The 21,591-nt window shown below is 41.5% G+C and overlaps 1 protein-coding gene across 11 annotated transcripts in view; it reads left to right on the forward strand.

Moving 5' to 3' along the window:
• tjp1b (tight junction protein 1b) overlaps window positions 1-21,591 on the forward strand; it is a 76,899-nt gene that overhangs the window by 35,725 nt on the left and 19,583 nt on the right. For 7 of the 11 annotated variants that reach the window (XM_049575313.1, XM_049575315.1, XM_049575316.1 and 4 more), the window contains 10 exons: window positions 11,702-11,758; window positions 12,312-12,436; window positions 12,558-12,660; window positions 12,838-13,153; window positions 13,517-13,623; window positions 14,549-14,717; window positions 14,821-14,965; window positions 19,526-19,659; window positions 20,928-21,033; window positions 21,344-21,494. In XM_049575313.1, the coding sequence (XP_049431270.1) occupies window positions 11,702-11,758; window positions 12,312-12,436; window positions 12,558-12,660; window positions 12,838-13,153; window positions 13,517-13,623; window positions 14,549-14,717; window positions 14,821-14,965; window positions 19,526-19,659; window positions 20,928-21,033; window positions 21,344-21,494 (1,413 nt within the window). The remainder of the gene's footprint in view (window positions 1-11,701; window positions 11,759-12,311; window positions 12,437-12,557; window positions 12,661-12,837; window positions 13,154-13,516; window positions 13,624-14,548; window positions 14,718-14,820; window positions 14,966-19,525; window positions 19,660-20,927; window positions 21,034-21,343; window positions 21,495-21,591) is intronic. The other 4 variants (XM_049575314.1, XM_049575323.1, XM_049575322.1 and 1 more) reach the window with 1 other exon arrangement.

Here is a 21,591-nt window from a genome sequence, read left to right on the forward strand (position 1 = left end):
TAATTAAAAAGCTCTAATAACCCACTGTACACTACTTGCTCAATGCCAAACAGCAGTTGGCGAATAGCTTGTGAACGTAATGGTGCATTTAGCAGCAGCCAAGGGCTCAGTACTTACCTCAGGAGTTGGTGGAGCCCAAAGACAGAGCTAATAATTATCCATATCAGCTTAAATGTTAATGATATATCAAGTTGTGTTTCCAATTCAGCTACCCCAGAGTAGCCAAAAAGTCATTTATTCCAGGTTTGATATTCAGAATGTGCTAATTAGAGGGATGAAATATGAATAAAACCACCTATAGTAATGCAACTCAGCTTGACCACTTACTAGATACAAAGTCATTTTTGCTGTTTTCCACATAACACGACTCATAACAGACAATATAATATGTGCCCTGAACAAAGTAGGATGTGTCTTGTATCGTGCACCAACTCCACACTGCTGGACAGAAAGTACACAACTCATGTCAGCATCAATATTATGACGGCTAATAACAACCAATTATCATTCTGTCTAAACACAAATCTAATAGGAACACTTGTTAATTACAGTGTTGACAGTCATCCTCCGTGTTTAGCACATCAAATAATGTTTGCCTGCTGGCTTCCTTTACTTTAGAGACTGAAACCCAGTCATTGGTGGTTAAAAGCACTGTAGCACTGGCAATCTTAGAAAAGCAGCTTTGACAGGTTTCATAAAAAATGTGTGTGTTAAAGCCATCACAGAGACATTTTATTCGATGTTTTATGTCCATATGTGACATGGAGTGCCTATGAGACTCATCCTGCATAGAAATGTTTGCCAGTTCAGTAGCTTTATGTCAGGTCATTCTTTTCCCCAGATATGACCATTTTTAATGTGTTGTACACATTGAAAAACAAGCAAAATGCAGAAAATATCTATAGTCACTGAATTGTTTCTGTTTTAAAATATGCGATGACTCATTAAAAACAATACCATTATTTAAAATGACCTCAAGGCTCAAGTGTCTGCAACTGAAACACAAAATTTAACAGAATACTGCAACAAAAAACAGCTGCTGTGTGCTGCCCTTTAAGATTTTAAGTTGTCGGACATAGTATTGTTCATTTATATGAGCAAATGTGTTTTTGTGGTGCCATTTCTCAGTTAAGTGCGTCCAAAACATGAAACCTTTCCATGATAAACACTAAAATGAGTGCTACAGTAGATGAGCTTTAAAGCTTGAATAGTAAGTCTAGTTGTCAGAGCCGTGACTCTTGTGATATTCTTGGTATTTGCAGTGGTTTAGTAAGAAACAGCTTGGAAAAGAAAGCTACCTTGAGCTAAGGAGCACTGACTGTTTATTTCACAGTGTAATCGCACCTTCTCTCGTCATGAATGTGTAGTGGTATTATGGAAGAAGACGTAGTAGTGGCTGAACTGCTGACTTATAGCGATTAGCAGCTTGGGCTCTCTACATGCCTCTTTTGGTTGATGTAGAAATAATTAATTTGGAGGCTGGTCGGCAGAAGGTGGTGCAGAGAGCTAACTATGTGTGGAATCTGTCACCACTCTCCGGCTCTGCTCTGAGGGATGTAAATTTAACTCGTTTCCTATGCCAGCAGTGACTTGGTGTCTGTCAGGCTTGTCCAGCTCCATCATTATCCTGACTGATTACAAGGATGTCACGACCCACATGGCCTTGGTTTGGTGTTGGATCCCTCTGCTACCTTGATGATGAATCTGGGCTAAATATTTGTGAAAATGTGTAACTGTTTTTGTGTGTGAAATCAGATGCTTTGTGATTTTACTGTATCACAGGTTGGCATACCTTAGTGGTTTATGCGTGGTTTAGCATTTTTCTGCTGAACTGCCTTCTTGTCATTGCATTTTGTTATGTTTGTTGCATATTTTCGATGCATTTCGTATCTCACAAACAAACAGATCTGTAACAACAATATGTAAATACACTCCCAGCTGAGTCACCCCTTTATCTGGATGCACAGTGCGTCCATGCCAGTGGTCACTGCTGATTTACCTCCCACTCACAGACAACAGGACATTGACAAGTATGCAAATCACACCCTTACATAAAGAAATATCGGTAATTACTGTCTTATAAATGTCAGGAATTTGACGAGGAACAATCAGCCGGTTACAGGCCGTAAGGGATGTGTAAGTGCATGAGGCTGAGTAGATGGTTTATAGTTTAATTTTAAAATAAGGCACCCTGGGCTGCCTCAGGTAACCCTCTGATTGTGTCATGCATTAGGATGAAGCACACAGTGAAATGTTGCGACATCTGTCTGATCTAGAGGTACAGTAGTTTCTGTCATCGTGCTCTCACCTGTCTTCTCAGCATGACCTGGAACAAAAGTTTCATTGTAAAGAGAACCCCAGCCTTTCATAACAGCTCTGTATACTATGTATTTCCTGTTGAAGGAAAATGAAGCCCTTCATAGACAACAAGGAATGTCTCAGTATGTGTAAAGCTGGCACATACTGCACATGCTTGAAGTTGCCTGAGGATGAATTCCCATCTCAGTGCGACCATGCAGTATGTCACAATATAGAAAACACAGAAGTCTTAGCAGTAATGGGGTAAAAGTGATGTAACTGCTAAAGTAAAAATAAACATCTTCGGACAAGTTGTCTAACCGTGTGCTCTAAATGTTGCTTGATTGGATACAGACTGTTTAGATGTTCTGCAAAGGACAGAACAATGCTCGTAGTTTAGTTTGCATTGTGTTGCAAACTGCACTGCAGTAAGCTATTTTGTCTGTAACGGAGAAATAATCATTACAACTTGGGCTGTAGTCTGTATAATTATGAGCATTTCCTGGGGGGGGATATTAAGAGCAGGCTGCTGAGTTAATTTTACCATTAAACAGTTGAACTTATTGAACTACTTTGGAAGATGTGCAGACAAAATAACTAACAGCAGTTAGGCTAGTAACATTTTAATGAAAATTGAATAAAGAAATCTGTTGAAAATATCGTGTTGCCCTACAGATTTCAGAATTTTCTTCCTCGTACATGTCGCATGTGCCTCTTTGTTTTCCCCTCATTCTGTCTCCACCTCTCAGATTCCCCCTTTTCTAAAGTTTGGTTTAATCTGCTTTGTTAGCAACTTGTTAATTTCAGCAAAAGTTTGTGTACAGGGAGAAATTAAACAGTGATTGCACTGTCTTCAGCTGCAGTATTAAAAAAACAAACCAAGAAAAGCATCCTTATGTGTTGTTTGTTATTGGCTGATGGTCAGTGATCCTCTGTGGCATATCAATGAACATGCTGAGCATAATGTATGCATGCAATGCAGCACACCTGAGGAGGAGGAGGGGTGTAATAACATTCCACATGCAAAGAGGATTGATGAATTCTGCTCTGGCTCAACGCGGCACCTCAGGGGTTAAGTCCGATACAGCAGTTTACACTGCGGATGGATGTTCGCTAGTACAGAGGAGTCCCATGCTGTAGCGGAACTGCAGATCCCACACAGATCGCTGCCAAGCCAGAGGGGATTTGCTTCGATCCCATGAGCGTGTTAAGGAAAAGAGTTGGAGGGAGGGATAAATTTTGAAGAAAGATGCTGGGAGAGGACACGGACCTTTGCGGGGCAGAGGAAGCGTTAGGGTGCAGCTGCGGGGTGTGTTTCTTAACCCCTCACCTGTGGTCGTAATTTCAGTTGTTCTGGAGCCAAGAAAAGGGAAGAGGAAAGGAAGGTGGGGGTAAGTTCCTCCTAGCACTGATTGGTGCGGTTGTGCACTGAGGCTGCTGATGTGCGTCTGCAGGAATCTCCTGCTGGATTTACTGAGGAGTAGCTGGAGGTTGGAGACGCTTTTGTTTGTGTCCTCTGTAGTCACCAGGATGCACTGATGTAAGTACTTCTGATTTTCTATGCATCCTGTTTTAAGCAGCAAATCAAAAGGATGAAGAGAATGAGGTGCACGTCTGTTTTACTGTAGCTGTTAAATAATGCAAGTGTGTGTCTTTTTGTGGCTCTAATGGTTGGTAATTAAGTTTTATGTCAGAGTTAATAGGTTTCATCTGTTGACCTTCTTATCTTGTGCCAGTGCTGCATCTCTCCCACTATCTCCCCTCCATTAGCGATGCACAGCACAGTGTCGAACCATGTTGTATGTGCAGAGTGTCACTTATCTCTCAGGGGACCCCCTGACTGGTGCTAAGGCATGGGCCCTCATTAGCATTTGAATATGATCTCCGAGGCAGGGGAGTTTTAGCAGTTGTCAGCACTCCCCAGCACATCGTTTTCAATTTCTGAAGTGATCAATCATCTGATTCTACTTGTTTGCTGCTTCACTGCCAGCAGCCACAGTGGAGTGTGATCCTGTTGTTGTTTTCAGTATTTGGCCGCACTGCAACTTGCACAGTGTCCCAGAAGTATCCTTGTTTTGACTTAGCAATTTGTTCATCGCCGGACTGTCAGTGTCATTCCAGGTTTGATTTAATGCTCGTATGGCTCTGGCTGCTCTGAACTTTTGAACAAATGAGAGATGTTCCTTTCCCCCGCTGGAGACTGAGCCTCATTTATTGCTGCTCTTATTATGTGGGGACCCATCTGTAGTTGGACTGTGGAAGCTCATTTGAGTCCCAAACAGGGGTCTGGAAAAGAAGTCTTATCTCAGATGCACTAGAAATAGAAATCTTAAATGTGAGATGACATGGCTTTCTGCATCCTTTAATGGAAGATATGTATCATACCATTATCGTGTCTTGTAAATGATTTAACAGTAATTTTCCTAGGTTGGTTTTGCTTCTGCAAAATCCAATGCTAAAAATGCCATTTAGATCCACTCTGTTTATCCCAGCATCACGTTAAGCATCCTCTATTGTTATACTTGTTTGAATAGCCGTATTTTCTCTGCACTGGCGCTGTGCAGGCTCTGAGAAAATGATCTACCTCTCTTTGTTTTCCTCAGGTCGTACAGACAAATCCAACAAATAGGCACTAGAGAGGAAGTGAATGTATTTTCTACGCCGTACCACATCATTTGTTCCAGTCAGTCCGCAGCATTTAATATAACACGAGGTTATTAAACGTTCTCCAGTGTTCATGCTGCAAGTTTCCCTTAAATCACTCTGTTGCAGCATCACAACGGCAGAATTAATGAGAGCTATTTTTAGCCACTCTTGTCCCAGAGTGGTCACAATTGAATAAGGTTCTGCCTCACCCCCGAACCATACTACAGCACAAAATCTATTCTCTTAGTCAGAGAATTGAACACCCCACCATACTGCCTCAGTTCCCTCCTCAGAAGAAATATGATTTTGTTTTTCTGCTGAATAGAGAGTTGGGGAGCCAGCACTCTTTAATTTTAATGATACTCCAAAGTGAATACAAAATGAAACACCATCTTAGCTTCCCTCTTCATGGGTCGTGTTGGGATAGTATTGTGATGACTCATTGTATATTAAGGATTTTTTGTCTCCGAGTAGAGATATTCTTCTTCATTATTTGGTTCAGGTTTTTTGCTTTAATAGAACCTGATTTGCTGCTTGTAAAATAGCAAAGCACTTGGCTACATCACTGAGGAAAATCACGTTTCAGGTGGTCACGTTTGACCGTTTCCTGTCTTTTCTGTTGCCACGCTAGAGAATCTGGAAAAAGATGTGAGGCATGGCTTGCAATGCGACACCAAAGATCAGCTTGTTTTACTATTTTATTAGCCAAAATTACATTTGGAATTGAAAAGAACTGTCAAAAGACAAGTACGCTGCCAAAGTGGCTGGTAGTCTCGCCAACAGTCGCCAAAATCTGCTAATATTCCTTTGTGCTTGATTCAGATGGTGCTGCCAGGTCACATGAGCACTTGTTTTTGTCGTTGCTCCATTTGAATGTAGTGGCTCAACAGCAGGTCCAGATTACTTTCTATTGGCTACAAATGTCTGCTACAGATACAAGTAGTATTCGAGTGTTTTAACCGTTGGTTGGAAAAGACATTTGAAGATCCAGTGTGAAGGATTTAGGATGATGGGTTGGCAGAAATTGGATATAATGTTGATAACTATTTTTTCACTAGCGTATAAATCAATGTGTTTTCATTACCTCAGTGTGAGCCATTTATATGTACACATAGAGCAGGTCCTCTCCCACAGTGTCAGACATGTTTACTCTAGTAGTTCTCCTACACACTTGGTATACGGTTAAAATTTCAGTTGGTTAGAATCTGTAGCCTCACAGCTAGATGCCACTAAATCCTAAACACTAGAGCTTTAAGTATGTCAACTTGGGCTCCAGGAAAATGTGATGGATGTTTTGTACTATTTTATCGCATTTACAGATGTACAGATTGATTTCATTGTTGATTTTTTTGTACCACTTCTGTTCTTGAATGTAAACAAATAGCAAAAACTACCAAATACATGTTCTCAAAGCTAGTGGAGATGTCTTAAAATTAGCGCTGTGACAATTTGCTGATTTTTTTTAGCTTAGTCGATTAACAGAAAATGAATCTATTGAATCAAACTATTTAATAATGGATTTATCCTTGATGCCAGTTTATGTGCAGGAATGCCAAAAAAACTGGTTGCAGCCTCTGCTATGTGAGTATCTCTGTATGCAATTATAAACTGAATATCTTGGGGGTTTCGGTCGTTGGTCAGACAAAATAATACATTAAATGGCTTCAACAAGGACTTTTGGAAAATGTGATCTGCCTTTTTCACTATTTTCTGATTTTATAGACCAAACCCTTAATTGAGAAAATGGTCTGCAGATTAATTGAGAATAAAACTAACAGTTAGTTGCAGCCCTACATAAATGCAGTGTTTTGTCCAACCAGCAGTGCCACGATATGCTGTTTATCATCATAAAAGACTCTGAAATCTGTAAAAAGATTTACTTTTGAAAAGATTGAACCTATGAGTTTTTGCCATTTTGCTTAAAAACAATTACAATTGATGATTAATTGATTATCAAAATAGTTTGATTAAATTTCAGTCAGTCGTCTAATTGATGAATCAACTAAACGTTTCTACTCTACAATAATGGAAAGAAATCATTAGTCGCAGCCCTTAATTGATTCACATGTGGAAATTAGTATCTTAAAGTACTTCTTTGACAGACATGCTTTAATAGTTAGTGATCCGCTGAGGACTAAATCCACAGTGGGTTTGTGGAGTAATTGTGCCTTATACCATTGTGCATCGACTCCACACAGTCCATTTTGACCGCAGCTTTCCTGTCCTTTCTCCACTCAGCTGTGTGATCCATCTGTGTTTTTAGTCCATCTGTGTTGTAGTGCTGGCTCCTAAGTTGCCTGGTTGTAATCCCCCAAGCATGACCCATCTGACATGGTGTGTCTCCGCTGCGGAGCGGCTGCCAGCCCTGGCTCTGGCTTGTGGCATGAAGCTTCTGTTGGCACCAGTTGTTTGTGGCCATAAAGGGCGTACACAACGGTGCCACAGAAACTCATCAGTCACTGGATGCTGACGCGACTTTAGTACAAACTGTACACAGGAGCAGTGCAGAGTCGACTCAGACTTTTCCCTTGATTTCTTTTACTTGACTTCTGAGATTAGTGTCTGTGTTCTGAATAGGCCACAAAGATGTTAGTTTGGTTGTGAGACTGAATACAAAATGCTATTTGCATACAGTATTTTGTTCTTTTATTGTTCTGCAAAGCATGTGTTATTTATCTTTCTCAGTTCCTGCGGAGAACGACACTTTTGAGCTAACACATTTGCTGTTGGACAAACGTCAAGCCATTAGTGCTGTCTGTGTTTAGATGTGCACGCAGCAACAAATAAAGAGTGCTCATCTGAAATGCAAAAAAAAAAAAGCTTTTGTTTCTAAATTAATTCAGCCGTGTCTTTTTTTAAACCTCCCACAGTTGAGAGGAACCTTCAGACACGGCCTGAAAATGTCAGACCACTTGAACAACACCACACTGTTCCCCCTCTGTTACCAGAGCAACAAGCTCTGCAGGAGGAGAAAGCAAAATTACATCCCTTCAAAGTGAAAGGTGTGTGTGTGTGTGTGTGTGTGTGTGTGTGTGTGTGTGTGTGTGTGTGTGTGTGTGTGTGTGTGTGACGGAGGGTGGGAGAGGGAGAGATACGCTGTAGGACCCTGCTTAATCTGTTTTTGTTTTTTTCCTCCCCCTCCTAAGTTGTTTAGCTTTTACTCCATTTTAGATTCCTCCTGTTTTGCTCAATTTGGGATTTTACATCCCATTAATTTTATGGTGATTTATTTGTGTTGGACCAGACACAGTAAGCATTCTCTAATCATATTTTCCAGACAACAAAATCACATTTCTCACAACACACATACATTTGTGTGTGTGCATGTTTGTGTTATGCAGCATAAATGCCTATAAAGAATTTCTCAAAGTGGGAATGTCAACTGGAAACAAGTACCTCCCATAACTTTGCAGTTTAGTGGCAAGCCATCTATAAATTTAGCCGAAATGCTCGAGGTTCTTTGCATCAGCGTTTCCACAGTGCTGATCAAGAAGACACAGGCATAAATCCTTCTCCCCAAAGAGCAAACTTTCCAGTGAGAATTCATGCCTGTTTTCAGCAGTCTTGTTAATATTCAGATGTCTTCTTTTTTTTCCTCTCTCAAGTGCAGTGTATTCAATGTAAAAGGCCAGGGGGAGTTCCCCTGTTCAAACTTTTGTTCCCCCCTGCTTGTGCGAGTCCCACCATAAGCTGCTTGAGGAGTTTGTGACTGTTGCTGCCAAGCCAAGAACGTCTGGGGCCACTTGTGGAGATTTATTCAGCTGCCTGTGTTCTCAGACGCTGGCTAACATTTGGCACTTGGACAACAGGTCGCGACAGATATCAGGACGATGTGTTGAAGGAAGCCTGGGTGGTAAAACAATAAACAAGATGGCAGCAAAGACAAAATTACCTCCTCAGACCTTCTATCACAAAAAAGATTAAGATAAAACAGACACATATTTTTTCCCCAACTGTAATTGTTTGATATTTTGCCTGTGGCTTATTATCACTTTTGGGAACTTGATAGCCACACTATTAGCAGGTCGTCATCCTGATGTGGTGCACATTGCTGAATGTATTGGGTTTGAAGATGCTGTCAAAGTGGCAATGATGTAAGCTAAGGGTCCAAGCAAGGGCTGTCTCGAATAACAGATCTGGACATTGAAGCTTCAGTGAGAAGTAGTCGCAATTATTTGAATCTTTGATGGGAGGTCGGGGGGCTGCAAATGAGAGATGGGGACGTGACAATTAGCCGCTTGGCTTCAAAGCATTCGGGTCAGCCCTGGTCCAAGCACTGAACCCGATGCTGCTTTTAATGTAAGATTCATCTCCCTTCACTCATCTGTCATCACACTTTAATGTGCCGCAACATGAGATCACTCCTCCCAATGAGTCCTTTGCCTCCAGTAGGTGGCCGTACTGTGAGTGTTCGAGGTGTCAAAGAAATTAACAGCAAAGCGGGAGGGTAATGTGTGATCGTCTCACCTATTAAGGTCACACTCCCAGGATCAATTTACATGACAAATAAGGGGGTTATTGCATTAGGTGCTGTGATGAGGGTTGTGATTTGCCCCACAGGGATAGACCTGATAGTATTTTATACGCAGTCATTGAATGTCTAATGTGTCGTGAGATTGTGGTGGAGGTGAGACGATATAGAGGAGGAGATAAGATAAGAACTAAGCTGCGGGGCGCAGAGGACAGTGCTGCCCTAACAGCTGAAGGAGTCGACCTTCATCTTATCCTTTCAGGTTGTTAATGTGACGGAGGGTGTGCTTTAAAGGTCCCATATTGTAGAAAGTCAGATTTCCATGTCTGTTTTATTATAAAGCAGATAGAGGTGTCAACACACTCAATCTACAGTGAAATGCATACAGCCCTTATTAAGACACCTTTGTCTTTAAATGAGCCATTAGGACTTCTGTGACGTTGTGATGTCACAACTATACCATATAAAACTGCTGTTTTAGTGCCCCGTGCTGTTACAGTCATTCCCTGGCTGCAGTGACAGTGCAGAGATGCCGAGTGCGCAGATGTGGAAGATTCCGAAATACTGACCAATCATAGCAGACTGTTCTTTTTCAGGAGGGGGGCTTAAAGAGACAGGCGCTTTAGACAGAGCGCTTTAGACAGAGGGTGAATATAGGTATATTCAGGCAGATGGTACGAGAAAAATGCTGTTTTTTTTTTAAACATTAAGACGTGTAAACATGTTGTAGTAGAAACCCAAAATACAAGTGTGAACCTGAAAACGAGCCTAATATGGCACCTTTAATTTCAAAGACTTACTGTCAGTGTGACCTCGCTGTATCTAGCAGTGTTTTTATCATTGTATTGTTGTATTCAGTGCACTGTAAACATGGCCTGTCACACTGTGGATCTACTATAAAGGAGAGTATGTTGATACTGTGTGGTCTGTGTGAGCGCACTGCAGATAAAGCCAAGCACAACACAGTGCTATCTGTATCACAGTAAGAGTGTAAAACTTGAAACAAACTCAATAACCTGCTGGGTGCAGCGCTGCATGTGTGCAGCGGCTGTGGCAGTTTGCATCCTTATTAGATTTCCCATGTGAAGAGGCTGCTTCCCTCTTTTAATAGAAACTCTTAACTTAGTGGAGGGAATGAAGTGGCAATGAGCTCCAGTCAAATACTATTATTGTCTTAAAAAGTGTGTATGGTTTTAGACTGTCATTTTGTACTCACACACACTGCAGGCTTTAGTATTATCCCTGCTGCAGGAGTTAGCAAATCATAAATTAAAACCAGAATTCCTCAGGTGGCTATTAATTATCTTAACTGAAGTCTACTGCAGAAGCACTGACTGTACATCTGTGCCTGGGAGCACAGGTGTACACATTATAGAGGCGGTTAGCCAGATTGTGCTGATCCACATACATCCACATTATTCCCTTGAAAAAGACGATGATGATCCTGCAGAGTCAGATAAAGGTTGAATTCACAGTTGTGGTGAAAAGCTGCTGTGCATAAATCCATTTCAGGGGCAAACTGAGCTTGAACACTAAAATGTTTATAATTTGTCAATTTGAATAATTATTTTTTCATCATCTGTGACTTATTGTTTTCTTGTTAGAGAAACAAAAAGGTCTCTAGATTAATTGGTAGTTGTTGACCTGTTTAAAAATGCAGTGTTTTGTGGAACCAACAAAATTGTAGATTTTGCAAACTGTTTTGCTTTTAATTGTTTGTATTGTGTTGTTTGCTTTGCATGTTATCGCTTTTTAATATTTCTCTGCCCAGGGGCCACAGATGTAAATTAGCTTTGTAGCTAGCTCTGGCTCAGCAGTTGTGTTGTCCATGGCCACTGTAAAATAAACTGATAAGCTGAAATAAAACACAAAGATATTCAGTTTACCGTCATAGAACATTCAGAAAACCAGACATCTGAGAAGCTTGAGCTAATGAGTTTCTGCCCTTTTTTTGCTCAAAACATAATTTACAGCTGATGATTAATCAATTCAAAATAGTGTATAATTAAACTTCCGTCCATCAACTCATTTCTTGACAGAAAACAATAATGGCCCCAGGATAAGTGTTAAATTTATATATTTACCAGCTGTAGCAAAGACTTAGAGTGACTTTGAACAAGGGCGTTTGGTGTTATACTCACGGAGACTTTAGCAGAACACATGACTGAATCTGTGTGTGTCCCTTTTGTCATTAGACCTTTCCAGTTGCCCTATTTTAACTCTTTGTATCAGAACTCTGTTGGACTTCTTGTGTTAACCACACTGTACTGTATCTCTGTCTTCCAGAGCGCAGCAATGGAGGAGACTGTCATTTGGGAACAGCACACAGTAACACTACACAGGGTAAGTATCTGTTATCCTTCCTCAGATGCCTCTGTATACCTATCTGTTCAAGCTTATCCTGGTCCCAGTATCCGGTCTGTTTTGCTATCTTTGCTTCCAACCTGCATCCCTGCATTTTCCCTCCCTCCCTCCTATTTTCTGGATCACATCATGTAGGAAGTGTGCTCACTGTGTATACAGTTGCAGGTGGAACAGACAAAACTAGAGGAGTCATCACGGAGCATTTCTCGTGCATGATTCTCTCTCATGTTTTTGGCTGTGGAGCCTAAATACACTACAGAAAAACTGCATTTTGTGGGGTTTTTTTGCATGTAAATTATACAGAAGAGGCTAATTCACTACAGCTTTTAGTCTATGTGCATGCTGGCAGTGAGAACATAGTTATTTTAGCAGAAGCAACAATGTATGTCTACTATCTGACGTAGATTTGGTTAACAGTCTAAAAATGGTTCAAGACTTTTTATCAGTCAGTTCTGTCTGTCAGACCTTTATACATTCAGTATCTACACAGACGTCTAAATCAACATCCTAATCTGTGTTTCTCTTTATGCAGGCACCAGGGTTTGGCTTCGGGATAGCCATATCAGGAGGTCGGGATAACCCTCATTTTCAGAGTGGCGAGACCTCCATTGTCATCTCGGACGTGCTGAAGGGAGGCCCGGCAGAAGGCCTGCTGCAGTAAGATTTTGTTCTATTATTGGCGGCACAGTCAGATGGCTAGTTATTAGTATTAAATTACCCTTCCTGCTACAGAAAGACTCCAGCATGTCGCATATCTCTGTGTCCCCCCTCTCTCTAGGGAAAATGACAGAGTTGTTATGGTCAATGCTGTCTCCATGGACAATGTGGAGCACGCGTACGCAGTCCAGCAGCTTCGTAAAAGTGGGAAAATTGCCAAAATTGTGAGTGTCACCGTCACATTATGAATTACTTTACAGTTGTTGAAAGTAAAAATAAGTCAAGTATGACATTTAGACATGTCTTATGTATTTCCCAACTGACTAGTTGGAGGATATATGAGCAAAAGGGTGATTGATTCATGTTACTGTAACTGATTTCATGTCAATTCCTTTGGCCAGACAATCAGACGAAAGAGGAAGGTGCATGTCCCCATGGGCCGCCTAGGGGAGAGGGAAACTATGTCCGAGCATGATGAAGAAGAGGACAGCTATGATGAAGAGATATATGAGACGCGGAGCGGACGCAGCGGCGCTTACAGCGGTGTGGGCGGGGCCATGGGCAGGCGCAGTGGCCGGAGCAGCGGGCGAAGGGACAGGGAACGTGAACGCAGCGGCTCGCGGGAGAGGAGTCTCTCCCCACGCTCAGACCGCCGCTCACACAACCTGCCCCCACGTCCTGCAAAGGTCACACTTGTCAAATCCCGCAAAAATGAAGGTGAGGCTCACAAAGTCGGGGATAGAAATTAAAGAAAAGAAGGAAGGGCACAAAGAAAGTGATAATCCAGGGAAATCACCTGCCATTTTATTTGCCCAACTATTACCAGACAGCCAGACTTTAAGGAGAGAATAAGACCTCCAAATCAGCATTGGTCAACTGCCAGAGTAAACAAAAGTTGCCAGCCGCAGCAGAATCCAAGTTAACTCAAGTAAATCTAAGTAAAAGAGCAATTAATCTTCTTTAATCAGTACTGTTAATCCCAGTGGGAGCAGCAGCTTGACAGCAGAGTGCGGTCAGTGTGGGACGGTCACGTGAACTCTGTGCTAACATGGTCTTTGTTGCTGTCGTTCACTTTGTAAGCAGAATATGGCCTGCGCCTGGCCAGCCACATCTTTGTCAAGGACATTTCCCCTGAGAGCCTGGCAGCCAGGGACGGCAACATCCAGGAAGGGGATGTTGTACTGAAGGTGAGCAAGACAAGAAACCTGGTGAACATTTGATATGTATACATCAACATGAAAGACACTACTGAAGATGTTACATTATTTTCTGTCTTTCTTTTTTTTGATGGAGACGGAGAGAAGAAGTAGTCGTACTTTTTTTTCTACTCATGTTGCATAACAGCGCTCACAGTTTCAGCTTGATTTGCTTGATGTAGCTTTCCTCTGTCACATTTCGGAGAAGATAAAAGTAGCTTTTTGTGCACAACAGGAGCTTTTTGAAGTGCAACTGTTCTGAATCAATTTCCCACATCCGGCCTACTCAGGCACATCATGTTACTTTCTTTGAATGCCAGCACTTAAGAACTTGAAAATTGATTTGACCCTGAAGAACATAATCAGTGTTGCAGTTAATTTGAGTCTGATCTCATGCCCTTAAAACATGCACTTGTAGCTAGGGCTGTCACAATGATCGCAGTGTTGAAGTACCGCACTATTGACAAGCCAACCACAGGGGGTGGCAAGCAAGCGCCACTGCTGCTATGTTCATGTTTCATGTATTTACACGATGCTACAAACACCAATATTGTGACGAAGCGCTGAGCGTCTATTCTGCGCTGAGTGCTGTATGTTTGAGAAATACTCAACTTTGGGTAAAATGCTGCAGCGCTGGTCACTGACACTTTTTACCCAGCCATACAATCAAAGCAATTGAGGGGCGGGCCAAATAGCTACCACAAAGACCAACCGTCACGCCTTAATCACCTCAGAGGAAACTCCCTCGCCGTGACAGCCCTATTTGTACCCTGAAGTTAGCCTCTCAAATCAACATTTTATTGCACTTAACGTGAAACAAAGACTTCTTTATTCGATTTCACTTCTGTTTTATTGAAATTAATTGTCTGTTCTCATTGATGTCATGACTAATATCTTCTCTCCCGGTTTCTCCCAGATCAATGGCACAGTGACAGAGAACCTCTCCTTGATAGACGCCAAGAAGCTGATAGAAAGGTCAAAGGGCAAGCTAAAAATGGTTGTTCAGCGGGATGACAGGGCGACCCTGCTGAACATCCCTGACCTCGATGACAGCATTCCTTCAGCCAACGCCTCCGACAGAGACGGTGAGAGCGGTGTTAAGTGTTGGATTCGGCTGAAATGGAAAGCCAGACTTGTCAGCGTGTGTTTCAGACGGCAGTCGTTGAACAGTGGCTCTTGTTTGATCAGACATTTCAGATATCCATTCTCTGGCATCCGACCATTCCAATCGATCGCATGACAGACATCGTAGCAGCCGCTCACGCTCTCCAGACAGAAGATCTGAACCCTCAGACCACTCCAGACACTCGCCCCCACAAATCAGCAATGGCAGGTAAAGACCATTCATCCATAAAATTATACTGTGGGCTTCAGCTGTTGTGAAAAAAATGCAACAGTCTGAAGTTATAATCATTTTATATAGACTCAGTTTTGCTGCTTTATTTCTGCTTCTTTCTCTCTCTAGTTTAAAACAGTAGCAATCCAGTCACAACAGCAATCAAGATTTCAAATTATTTCCACTTTATTTGACTGCAAACAGATCAGAAACACCACAGCAGGGACTATTTCGAAGGGTTGGACAAAATATCAAAAGGGAATATATCATTTTACTTCCTCTTGTGACATGATATTGATACACAGGCGCCAAATATTGATATTTTTAGCAAAACATGTAAACATATTCCCCTGCCAGTTTGACTACTACTTCATGACTCCTGAATGATTGTGAAGTGAATAGAAGTATACCAACTTATGGTGTAGAAGAAATTCGCAGGGTGAAAATGGCAGTGACAGTGTGGACTGCCATGGCTTTTACAACACAGATGGGACAAACAAAAATTGATAAAGACCACACAATATGCAAAAGCTGTCTCGTGAAAGTAAAGTACACAGGAAACGCAATGAACATGCAAAGCCACCTTATTTGTCATCCTTATCTCGTCATGGAGAAAATGCTACCACAACTCTAAGTCAGCCGACAAGGAATACAGTGTGAATGTGTTAAAGGCACTAGGCTAAGACTCTGCATTTTATTTTGTACACTTAATCTCTGTTGCCAAATTCTGTGAAACTGACAACGGTGCAGTCATACAATTTGCCTGTTCAGGACTATTTTTTTCTTCTGCAGTTACACAGACATCGTGATGTATCTTAGAGCAGTGGTTCTCTGATGATAACCACACATTATTACGGCAAGATTGAACTGGATCTATACAAAAGGTCATGAATTAATTTTGTAACTGTATCATTATGTTGTGTGCACCCATTTCCCAATCAAGAGGCAAACTCTAGCTAAATATGTTTTATATTTATTACAGATATAAGTACAGGTGTACCTTGAGATGTGCCTTGGACACAAAAAGTTTGTAAACCACTGTTATAGACGGTGTTATTTCTGTATCGTCTTGCAATATATGAAGTATTGCAGAATTCCTTTATCATGATATCGTCTGTGTCCACAAGTTTGTGTGATAAAAAGGGAACCATTTTCGAGCTAAAACAATTACTCATTCAACACACACAAAAATCTGCATCTGTTTTGATTCTAGTCTAATTGTTTAAGTTAGGGATGCACCGAATATTCGGTAACCGAATATATTCAGCCGAGTATTGCAAAAAAAACCCACACATTCGGTATTTGGTGGAATAAGTGAAAAGCAAGGCCGAATAATAGCAGCGTGTTTTGATAACATAATCAAACAGCTTGCGGTGATGGACGGAGGGAAATGTCGGCAGTGTGGGTCCCAATTTTGGTACCGTGACAACACTAATCTAGAGGGGGTTCGTATGCAAAAACTAATGAAAAACTAAACATCGGTATTCGGCCAAGCGTTTAATTTTATTCGGCTTCGGCTTCAGCCACAAATTTTCGTTTCTGTGCATCCTTAGTTTAAGTACATTTTAAGCATAAATGCTGCACATTCTCTTGTTCCAACTTCTCAGTACGTTCTTTTATTCAACAGTAATTTGATTGTTTTGGGGGTTTTTTAGTTAGTAATTTGATGACATCACTGTAGACTTTTAGATTTTCAGATTAATTAGTGGTCACAAATGATTAGCTTCAGCCCTGTATTTATATTAAAAAAAGCTGTTCTGTAACTGATTTTGTCATAATGTGCGCCTCTCTGTCAGTGTTTATTAAGACAGACCTGCTTTGTTTTTGGTTGTGAAGGACTTTCGATTTTATGTTTGGGTTAATACCAGCCGTCAGCCCATTCAGCACTTCTGTGACTGTAACCTTGTTTGGAAGTACCTCATTAATTCTTCATTTCAACTCAATAGAGCACCAGAGTTGTTCCCCTTTCACACTGCTTATTGACCCGTGGAAAATAAAAGTCACCAGTTAAGCGAAAGAGACAGTCGTGGTCAAAATTGGGGTCAAAACTCTGCTTAGTGGAAAAACTCGGTACTCAACCTGTATTACTGTGTGTGGAACAAAACATTTGTTTATACACCAGTTTCAAAAACTGCTAATTTATGTAATGTGGCAACTGAAAAAGTTTTAAAGACGATGCCATATGCCAAATACAGGAAGACTGCATTAGCAATTGCACCATACTTATGAGTACAGTCTCTCCAACACTCACTTAATGACATTTGTCTGCCCTTTTTATTCCCTTTATATGCCAACAGCTGGAGAATACCGTAAGTTTGTCACCATATGAGTAGTGACTAATAGTAGTGGTAGTAAATCCTGTGTAGATTTAATGTAGATTAACAGAGAAGTAGGTCGTAGTTTGCAAACAGCACTGAAGTCGCAGTCATCTTTGAAGAAATTGTGTCAGAAAAATCAGTGTTTTTAGCAGATGGAATATTGCTGAAGGGATGGTATACAGCATCAATTATTCAGCGGAACGTCTTGTTTTGACTTGAGATGACAGAGTCCAGTGAAAGTGTCACAGGATCCTTGTGCCTCCTGAATGTTTGGGTGGGCAAACCACAAGTTTGGCACAAGGACAATATGGCTCTCAACAATGGAGGAACAAAAGGCCGTCACCAACTATCAGTGTCAGCTGCCTCCTCTTTTACATGTGGCTGAGCTTTTGTGAGATCTTTCTTTAAATCTGTGGATGTCTGTCTTGGTTTTGCTCTGTTATGGTTGAATAGGTGGTATTTTTGGGACAATATTCACAGCTCTATGTGTATTAAAGGGATAGTTTGGATCTTTTGAAGTGAGGCTGTTTGAGTTATATATTCATAGTCAGTGAATTACCTACAGTAGATGTCAGTCGGCATGCCCTGAGTTTGGAGAAACAGACAGGAGCACTGCCATGGAAGCTAGGCAATGTGCAGCTGGGGACGGGGGCAGCAGCAAAACATATTTTATTGACGTACACAGCACATTTCATACCCAAAGGCAACCCAAAGATTTGTCACATCAAGTCAAGGTTCCTTATAGCCCAATCACAAAGCATGCCTCAAAGGGCTGTACCGATGATAATTTCAATTCAATTACAGTTTCCCTTTTATCTAAAAAGCACAATATCATAAATCACAATTTGCCTCAGAGGTCCCTCTGTCCCTGGATCAGATAAGGAAGAAGCAGTTATCCATGCTCTCTTGAAGCCACACATCACCGAACACAGGAGTTGCTGGTCTAACACTGCCTCGATCAGTTAGTTTGTTTGTGTTATTGTGAGACTTTGGCATGTAAAATGGTCAGTTCGGATTAACTGAAGTCACACACGTACACTAATTAAGTAACTGATTGAGGCAGTGGGAGACCAACAGCTCCTGTGAACAGTCTGGCATTGAAGAGCGCATAGTTAACAGCCTCTGTTAAAGCAGTGAAAATATTATCAATGTAGTGTACACTTGAACTGTTACAGATTTTTTAAGGTGGCTAAAAATGTTTTGCTGCTGCCCCCGTCCCCGTCCTCCTGCTTGCAGCTCCAAACTGGGCTTGTGCTGACTGCCATCTACTGCATGTAATACACTGACTATGGATAAGCACCTCTTACAACCCCACTTCCAAACGTCCAAACTATCACTTTAAGTCGAGATGCCAAAACCAACAATGTGTTGTAATAATTTATTTACGACACATCTAGGCTACCGGAGCACTTAATTCATTGAGGTGATTTAATTAAGAGGAAGGAGATGCTGGGACAGGATGTTATTGTTTATCTGAACCTGTACCCTTTTTCTCTCACTTCAGGAAGTTGGCAGTTAAAAGTAGGGCCTCCCCCTGGATGCTCAAAAAAGAAGTTTGTTTCTCTGCAGCCAGTTCAAACAGGGTCCTGCATGGTTACTTTGTCACTCCGCCTGTGAATAAAACAGTATTTTTCCAGTTAAGTGGTGCCAGTGAGCAGCCATGTGACCGGGAAGCTGGAGTCAGAGCCATTTGCTTACTCCTGCTCCCCTCTGATTTCAAACACATCGGAAATGTCAGCATTTATCAAAACACAGGGAAATTCTGTCATCATTTACTGACTTGCAATTGGCCAGGGTCACCATGTATCAGTTTACGCAGCCCAACTGTTTTAAAACTGGCATGGAAGTCAAACCTTTGCTGGTCCACAGCCAGAGTCACGCAGTGAAATTCACCTGGAGGACAGAATCCACTCTGACACTTTAGATAAGTTGCTCTAAAAATAGAGCACAAAAGACTGGAAAGACAAAGTAGTGACCTTCAAGACTAAGATGCCTCCGACTCGGGTCGTTCTTTCCCTCTGTTTCTCCTCTCAGAGCCAGTGCGTGTCCACTGCAGTCAGGAGAACATTTCACACAGTCCAGGGTTTGTGTTGAGTTGTGCAGTGGTGTCGTTGCCTGTAGTCAAGATGTAGCCTTAAAGCTCATTTGCCTCCGAGCTCTACATCTCCTCAATACACTATTTATAATCTCATGTTTTCCTTTATAAAGATGAATCATACAAAAATGCGTTTGTCTGCAGTCACAGAAGTCGTGATGACGAACGGATCTCAAAGCCGGCTTCAACACCGGCGAAGCTACCAGAGGAGGTTCCTCTGCCCAAACCGAAGGAGGCAGCTATTGCTAGAGAAGAGAAACAGCTCCCACCACTCCCAGGTCAGTGATAATAGTTACTATAATAGGTTTTTTTTTTTTTGTCTTTTTTTAGGGGGCACAGGGGACCTAGGGGGAGATAGCAGGTCAACAGTATTTGCCACATGGATGTGGTATACATCATCTGAAAGCTGGGAGTCTGGAGATTAATTTCATGGAGCTCAGCATTGTGTGTCATTTTGTTCTAGTCATAAATGTGCAATAAACAGTGTGTTTTGTTTAGGTGCCTATTCAGACTTTGAGAACTGATTAAAATCATCAAAAATCCCTCCAAAATACCACATTAAGTCACCAAGACCTTGAGGACTATCACAGAAAAATCCATGCCGTGGTTTGATATCAGAAACACATGACATTGAGAGATTTCTGTAAGAATGGCAAGCACTTGTGTTCTAGAAACCACTGAGAAAGCCCCCTTATTATAAATATGCATATAAAAGCCATACATCCTCTGAATAGTTCAGGTCTGTAGTTTGTCTTTGTAAAGTTTCATTCAGCTGTGATTTAGTCAAGAAGTCACAATAGGTCATTTTATACAGTGTTGTCCGTTTAAAAAAACAGTCTTGCTACAATGAAATGGCTACTATGGGTGCTAACATCACATGTGAATAAAATTGGGCTCATTGAATCCACAGGAGTCCCAGCTTTCCATTCATACCCAGTTTATTAAACTAGATCACTGTGTGTACATGTAAGACTTAACATATGTAAATCAGTAGTGAACACATGGACGTGTTGGTAGACCCATAATTTGTGTCCTGTACCTGTGAGCGAGTACGTCATGTTAGCGTGGGTTTCCCAGTCCATCTCAGGCATTGAATAATTTCATGACAGTAAAATGAAATCTTGTCTGAACCAGTCATTTTTGCCCTTTTTAAAAACAACACTACCCAAAAAGTTAGCTCCAGACGCCTGCTGAGCCTGGCTGAGTTTGCCCGGAGCCAAGTGAAAATAAACCGTATGAGTTGATCGAGTCTGACGTTCCTCCACAGCCTGCAGCGCTCTGATGATGCCTTTCTGTTTGACCTCCCTGCTCAGGACACTCTGTGCCTTTAGTGTGTGTGTTTGTGTGATAGCACTTTGTCTATGTGCAGATTTGAACAGTTGTTTTGTTTCATTATTGTAATTGTTCTCAGTTTAACACATGTATCTGGTGCTGTTAAGTTGTGACTTTGTTTGAGGGAGCAGTCCTTTGTGTTTTTAACATTACAAGTGCTGTTTTACATGTTCAGCTTTCTTCATTAATAAGGTGAGTTTGTGTTTTTGTGCAGAGCCCAAGCCAGTGTATGCTCAGCCTGGACAGCCAGATGTAGACCTGCCAGTCAGTCCCTCTGATGCCCCTGTGCCAAGTGCTGCCCATGACGATAGCATCCTACGGTAATATCAACAGCATAATATGTCATACCATTAAATAAGTTTACTCTGGTTGTTTTTGTCTTTTAAAAAACGATTGAAATGCATTCAGATGTTCTGTAGGACTGTTTCTCTCTCTTTCTACCGAACAATTTTACATCTTTGCTTTTGTAAGCTCACATAACAGTCTGAACAAAAGAGAATCCTGGCTGGCATCCAAGAGTCACTCAGCTATTCATAAATTGATGTTTGCATTGGAAAGAGGGAAATGGCATCAAATGGTGTCGTGTCAAAGAAAATCAGTGCAACTATTGTTTTTATTTCTCATCCCCAGGCCAAGCATGAAGCTGGTGAAGTTCAAGAAGGGGGAGAGTGTGGGGCTGCGGCTGGCTGGGGGGAATGACGTGGGCATCTTCGTAGCCGGAGTGCTGGAGGATAGCCCAGCTGCTAAGGAGGGCCTGGAGGAGGGCGACCAAATTCTCAGGGTGGGATACTTAATTTTAAACAAAGCAAGAGTGTAAACTGACAGCTGAAATCAAGTAGTTGTTTTTGACTTTAAGAGTTGTAAAAGTGAGTTTGCAA

This window comes from Epinephelus fuscoguttatus, linkage group LG4 (genome assembly GCF_011397635.1).
Source record: "Epinephelus fuscoguttatus linkage group LG4, E.fuscoguttatus.final_Chr_v1".
Classification (NCBI taxonomy): Eukaryota; Metazoa; Chordata; class Actinopteri; order Perciformes; family Serranidae; genus Epinephelus; species Epinephelus fuscoguttatus.